Source organism: Astatotilapia calliptera, chromosome 3, assembly GCF_900246225.1.
Source record: "Astatotilapia calliptera chromosome 3, fAstCal1.2, whole genome shotgun sequence".
Taxonomy (NCBI): Eukaryota; Metazoa; Chordata; class Actinopteri; order Cichliformes; family Cichlidae; genus Astatotilapia; species Astatotilapia calliptera.
In genome coordinates, this window is record NC_039304.1 from 38,310,005 (window position 1) to 38,316,973 (window position 6,969).

Sequence of the window (6,969 nt, forward strand, 5' to 3'; positions counted from 1 at the left end):
AGTCCGCGGTGATCTGAAAATGATGTGCCGGGAGTTGTGCCGTTCTCGGCCGCATCAGTAACCCTCGAGCTCCCGGCTAGCTATCGAGCTGGTGGGTAGCAGACGTCTCCGAAAACGTCGAAGCACTTTTGCAAATATGCGATATCTTGATAAACCGAGCAGATATTTGATGTTTACACAACTACGTTCTCGCCTGAAAATATGTTAAAAGTTTATTTTGTGACCCAGAAAGATTAGTAAGCGTAATCTTAAAACTTAGTAGCGGCCGCCATTATTGGAAACTGGAGCTTGGCTGGGCCGCGCTATGAATTCTGGGATGTGGTAGGCCACGAAGGACACACCCGACCCATCCTTCAAATTCGGGGAAAAGGAGGACGCATTTGTCGGCTGCATTCGGAGGAGTCTACGAATTTGGACAGCCTTCGGCGCGTCGCTGTGACGTAATCGGTCTACAAATGCGGCCTCAGGAGGATGCAGCCCATGAATTTGGACACGACCTATTATGCCACAGGGGAAGCAAAACTAAACACACTGAACAGGGAAACCAGACCTTTAAAATAAAACAAGAAACCTGGAGAGACACGACATGAACTGGGACACGCAAGCTTGAGACAAGAGACAGAGAGAAGGAGAAGGACACAGAGGAGAGAGACACAAGGGGAACCTTTATAGACAAGGAGATAACACATGAAAAAAAGGAAAAAGACTCATAAACAACGAGACATGGACAACAACATAAACTAGACTAAACTTCAACTAAGACGAGCTAATAATAACCCCAGAACTTAACATTATCTCATAAGAGAAAAAAAAACCCCACAATAACTCAAAATGCTGGGTCAAGGACGCAGGCCCAACACAGGATCTGGATCAGGACCAATCAGAAGTCAAGGATGATCATGGAGGTCAATAACCTGTAGGTCAGTCCGAGTCACCGTGGAAACCACCTGAGAAGATAAACCAGACCCCACTGTGACTGCTGAACAACCCTTCATCCTCTCTGTGGTGTCACTTCCTTCTCTTAAATGTTTATCGTTGGTATTGAGATGGACATTTACCTTAAGCCAGGGCTTTTCACTCACTCAGCAGTATATTAAATTTATTACACGAAGACAGTTGGAAACAATCTCATTGGTAGGAACTCAGAGAATATCTTTCTCTTAAATTGAATGGAGACATTTCTCTGTGGGAAACATGTTTGCTACACCACTAACAATCAGCACTTTGTCTACAAACACTTCTCAGCACTATTAAAAAAGCAGACTGTGTCTCACCTAATGAGTCCAGGCCATGCCGATGAAGGCTTCACCTTCATATTTGGACCTGGCAGATCTGCGTCTGCGAGCAGCTCCAGGACAAGTCTAAAGACAACGAGAGACAAAGTCCAGACTTTAGAAGATCAACACTGATCCTTTCATTCAGGACTGAATCTGCTGAGAACATTTGAGCTTTTGTGTCAGAATAGAAACAAGAATAATTGAAAATAACCTGTTTAATGATCGTAACAGAAGAGAGATACATTTGATTGTGTGTGATGTGTTTGGTAACAAAGCTGTACCGGGACACAGTTGTTCTGTTTGGGGCACAGGTGGAGTTCGCAGTGCAGGTAGACTTCACCAGAGCTACCAGTAAACTGGAACATACTGAAGGAGAAGTAGTTGGAGGTTCCCAGTCCGTTGTCCTCCACCTGCACCGTCTGGTCAGCAGGGTTGGCACAGCTGCTCACAGACAGGAAAACACACTTTGTTCAGGAGTCCATGAGAGAGATCAAAACCACATGACTCTCTGAGTCTGTCTCACCCGTTTATGATCAGGTCATATCTCGGAGTGCTGTCGGGTGATGGCTGGTCAGTTGCCCAGCAGGAGTCGGTCACCACGACGACCACGTCGCCATCCAGCCCGTCAGTCTTCAGCTGCACCCTGATCTTCTGGATCAGCTGCACTTCAGTGCTGGACTGCACAGCTTGTGTGTGTCCAACATCAGTGGTCGCACACATGGTGAGAGTGTAATCCCAAACTCCAGATGTGATGTGCTGGATCACAGAGCTGCAGAACACAAACACACTTCAGGTTTCTCTGACTCACAAACCTCATGAGAAGCTTCACATCTTAAAGTAATTCAACCACACACCTGTCTCTGATCCTGAAGGTGGCAGTCTTGATGTCCGGCTGAGTTTGGACGCAGGAGAAGTCGATGTAGACTTGGTCGTGACCATTGATGATGTCAGAGGAGCTGCTCTGGGTCATGATGGTGTTTTTGTAGATCACTTGGCTGTTGTTGGTCTGCAGAGTCACACAATCAGATGTTGTTACTGACTTTTAACATCTGACAATTCACTTTATTAATCCCAAAGTGCACTGAATCAGTTTTATTCAATTAGAAAAAGTGAATGTAAATTATGCTCTGTTTGCTTTATTTGCACAGACACATGAAGCCACGTTAACTTTATTTTCAGTCTCTTTACAGTGATTTTAATCTGAGAACATCAACACTTTGACTACACTTTGAAGATGATGGACCTCTAACTCAGACGTATGAAGTTAAGTAAGTTAAGTTAAGAAAGTGTCCTTGTTTTTTCAGTCCAATGTTTATGACATCTTGTCAGTGATTATAATCACAGATTTCATCAGAAACAATCTGCTAAATAGACACGTCAAAAACATCAAACTCATTCACTTTGTTCTTAAAAGCAACAACAACAGCTTTAGTCTCCTTTCTGTCTCTGCCTTTGACCGCTCGTGTCACGCAGACAAGTCGAGCACATCAAATGAAGTCACTTTATTTTAACACAGCATAAACATTAGAGAGTTTCTCCTTGTACTGAATCAAACTCCTACTCTGATGTTTCTGTGTATGAACTACACAGATCATCAACGTGATGAGAAGCCTCAGAGCTCAGAGGTGAAGCTGATCCCACAGAAAGATCTCAAACTGCAGCAGAGCAGGAGAAGCTCAGCAGATGATGGAAGATGTTTGGCTGCTTGTAGAAGGTAAAGAGGAGGAGATGAAACCCACCGTGACCACCGTCCCACAGCTGTTGCTGCTGTTGAAGCCGAAGGTCACCATGTGGGTGAGCTCGTCCACCTGACCCCTGCAGGTCGGGTCGTTGAGGTGTAAGGCAGAGTAGTCGATGTCTTTGTCCGCCAGGAGACAACCGACCAGAGTGACTGAAGCAGAGTCCTGCATGCAGACTGTTGCATCACCTGAACATCACAATATCAGTCAGAAAAATCACAGTTAGAAGTTTTCCTCCATTATTCAGCCCTGTTGTCATGGTGATGTCACAACTGTCGTACCCAAAGAGTTGATTGCTTGGTACTTGGAGGAAAAAATGGCCCGACAAAAGCAGCGAGTGTCACCACTGACCGTCTTCTCACCACAGAACTCGTGATCGCTGCAGGTCCTGTCCTGACAGAAGGCCTCAGAGGCTACAGAGGAACACACTGATGTATTATCCTGAAAACACGTGAGCTCTAAAAATCCACAGTTCAGGTCTTTAACAAAGGAGAGCTTAATAAGGTCTTATTAAGGTCTTACAGCAGCCGGTCTTTGATGTCCAGCCATCCTGAGCGTGGTTGTGTAGACTGCAGGCTCTGGCGTAGGCCTTCAGAAACTGACAGTTGAGTCCATCCAGTGCAGGATATTTACACAAAGTGTTGGTGCAGGCGGTTATGTAGGGCTCTGGGTCAATGTCACTGTTACAGGAGGAGAAGGGCGCCTCCTTCAGGAGATTACAGCTGTACCACAGACAGAAGAAGAAGTTGAAGATAATAAAATGATAATCTGTAATCAGATGTGTTTATCTTCTATCTGTGCTGCAGTTACATGTGATGTACCACAGAGATCAAGGTACAACACAGATGTTTCCTGCCTTGTGGATCAGTCTGCTCTCCGTTCAGTCACACTGGTGCAGTCGATCGTGGTGTCAGCAGGCTCACTGTACTGCATCTCACAGCTAGGGGGCGACAAACAACAAAGTTCAGGCTCCTTTATACAAACAGAATATCTGCAACATGAGCAGCAGCAGCAGTCAGAGGGACTCTGAGCTTGTGATGAGGTCTTACCTGGTGGAGCTGTACTCAGAGAGCCTCAGGTCACTCAGAGACCTGCTGGAGTTTCCACACAGACCCTCCACAGATGAACCAGCAGGTCCTGCACAGGATCAGGACAGAATGAGTCAGATCAGCATCAATATTCAAACTGGACACACACAACAGCTCAATAAATAACAGCACAGTTTACAGTTTACGTTACAAGAATTAAACTTTATTTTCTGTACCTTCTAAGAGGATCTGTGCGGTGTTGCCATCAAAGAAGACGGAGATGTTGAGGTTGGTGAGATCGGCAGTGACTCCAGTTTGGTCCTTAGAGAGCTGCACACCATGAACCAACTGAGGTGAGCTGCTGAGGGTCAGTGTGGAGTCGTCCAGCTGCATCACAGCAGAGACAAAGTGGAGGAAACACTGAGTGAAACATGTCAAACACACAAACAGGCTGATTTCACAGCAACAACCACTGAGTTCAGCAGCTCTGAAAGAACTGCTTCTAACAGCCCTGAGAAGAACGATGAGAGGAGACACAGCAGAGGATGAGGGAGGACTTTGGATCAGACTCCACTCTGACACATGAACTGTGGCTGTAGGTCGCTTACCTGAACTCTCCCACCTTGTTCCAGGTGAATGTCATGCCCGTCCACACGCAGCGTCACACTGTCCAAAAAGCTCACATCTTTACGACGTCTGTCCCTGAAGTTCCCCAGAACAAGGAAATCTGGGAGTGACGGAGTCGAGAACAGAGAGTACGCACAGCGATCCTGGATGGAGTTAATCTGGCTGTGGACGTCGATGACAGTGGGGCCGGTCACAGTGCAGGTGAAGTCTACCACACTGGGCACCACACTGGGCACCACACTGGGCACCACAGGTGTATAATTTTCTTAAAAATAAAGATAACAGGAATGAACAGCTCAGTATCAGCTCTAAAAGGCTTCTTGATAATGAAAGTAGATTATTTGGAACTTTCTGGACAGTCTGGAAAGAAAGTTATGTTCAAAAGATGAATATATGAACATTTAAGTATGCTGGGGCAAAGAAGATGTGCAGAGAGGAGGAGCACTCCGTCAGCATCCAGTGGACAGCAATGGTTCAACTTGACCAAAATGCAAGTTTTTGTCCAAAATGTTCTTATTTTTCAACAACAATTACCAATATTGAAGTGCTGATATAAAATTAAATTCTGAAGGTAGCAGAATTTTGTTTGGGTTCTCTCCTCTTTCTTTTGATCTATTCATTGTTTTCATATTCGTAACGCAACATATTTTAGGAGATTAGTGGATATCATCAAACATTCTGGCAGTGGCTGGTAACTTTAAAATATTTCTCTTTGGGGAAGCTTGAAACAAACAAATAACACTGCTCTGGTGCTGAAACCATTTTTCTTATGAACTGTTTAATTTAACAAAAAGATTAAAAAGCTGAATTTGTTACACTGTAATCATATTCAAATGGTAACAATACCTGCACAGTACGCAAGGTAGCACTCAGATGGCCTCTCAAGTTTGTAGATGTAGTAGTTTCCATAGCATAGTTTGACTTGGATGGTGTGTGATGGAAACAGGCAGCAGCTTCCAGACCAGTTGTTGCACACAGTGCGAGTTACAATTTCACCTGGCTGTGTGGGATGAGGTTGTGTTATCCACAGAGGAGCATGGGTTCCACACCTGTTTGTGTCTATACAGCTCTCAGGAATACGAGCATTGGAGCTCCCCAGAAACAGGCGGTACCAGCCTTGCCAGTTAATAGATTGATCACAGTGTAGGACTGGATTATTTATGTTATTCGTTGAACGCCACTCATCATTCAGTACAGTGTAGCTGTTACAGGGGTCAACATTTTGGGAATCACCTGAAGTAAAAAAAAAAAAAAAAAAAAGCAAAAAACTTTCACCGCAAGCAAGAGACAGTCACATTCATACAGGAAAATGTTGACTGGAAAAGCCAGGGATGGAATATGAGGTTTTAAGGACTTTGAAATATTATGTCTGTCTAATGTTCAGTCCCACAGAGCTTTAATTAAAATGTGTGTCTAATTTCCTAATTGATATCACCATTACAATTAAAATTAAATGTCTGCCAACAATGACAGGACCCTGACTCTTTGGTGCACATCAACTTGAGCTGCAGTCGGGGCTTTTAATGCAGCCATGTGACTGTTTTAAGCCTGGATTATATTCGGTTGCTGCACACTTCCTGTGCACACTAAGTGGTGTTAGAGAACAGCCACTACTTAGGACACTGAGAGAAAATATTGGGATGTAAATATGTCCAGATTCAGACTCTTATATAAACTGAAGTTTGTTATAACTCCAGTCTGTACCAATTTTATTAATTTACATAGATCTAAACTTGATCAGTTGTTGAAATTTTCAGGTTGGGACTCTTATCAAAGGTGTCAAGTTTGGAGAGCATTAGACATGGAATAAATTGTGACATGGTGGCCCTTCAGTATAAATTCAATTCAATTCAATTCAATAATAAATTAGCTTTTTAATGTCATCTCCAGGGTGCATAGTTTAGACTGACCAAATAGGCAGCAAGAAGCTAAATTTCATGAGTTACTGCTTTCACATTGTTGATGCTCATACTTTCATCAACCTGTTTTATCAAAAAGATATCAGCACTTTTCATGGGGGAATAGACCTCACACACTAAAAGTTACACACAAATAGCCTTTAAGTTTTGTTTTTATTATTTTTTTCTCAGAAATGAATGAAAATGTGCTAATTTTTAATTTTTTAATTTTTTAATTGTTTAATTTTTTTACATTTTTTCATCATTCCTCATCTGTAGCCTCTTTGACCACATTCAACATGGCTCCAAACTGTGTGCACTTACCTTCTGTCAGCAAGCTGAGAATAGTAAGGATGAGGAGGGGGCGGAGCATCAAACCAAACATTATTTCCTTTTGACT

General features: G+C 43.4%; 1 protein-coding gene across 1 annotated transcript; it reads right to left on the reverse strand.

Annotated features, from left to right (window-relative positions):
* Nucleotides 1-1,274: 1,274 nt before the first annotated feature.
* LOC113019491 (pancreatic secretory granule membrane major glycoprotein GP2-like) lies at nucleotides 1,275-6,969 on the reverse strand. The gene is made up of 13 exons (XM_026163251.1): nucleotides 6,894-6,969; nucleotides 5,518-5,904; nucleotides 4,653-4,936; nucleotides 4,281-4,431; nucleotides 4,066-4,153; nucleotides 3,895-3,956; nucleotides 3,539-3,739; nucleotides 3,298-3,429; nucleotides 3,017-3,204; nucleotides 2,132-2,283; nucleotides 1,801-2,046; nucleotides 1,559-1,718; nucleotides 1,275-1,361 (listed from the first exon to the last, which is right to left on the reverse strand). The coding sequence occupies exons 1-13, from the start codon at nucleotides 6,952-6,954 to the stop codon at nucleotides 1,275-1,277; spliced, it is 2,199 nt and encodes a 732-aa protein (XP_026019036.1). The 5' UTR covers nucleotides 6,955-6,969.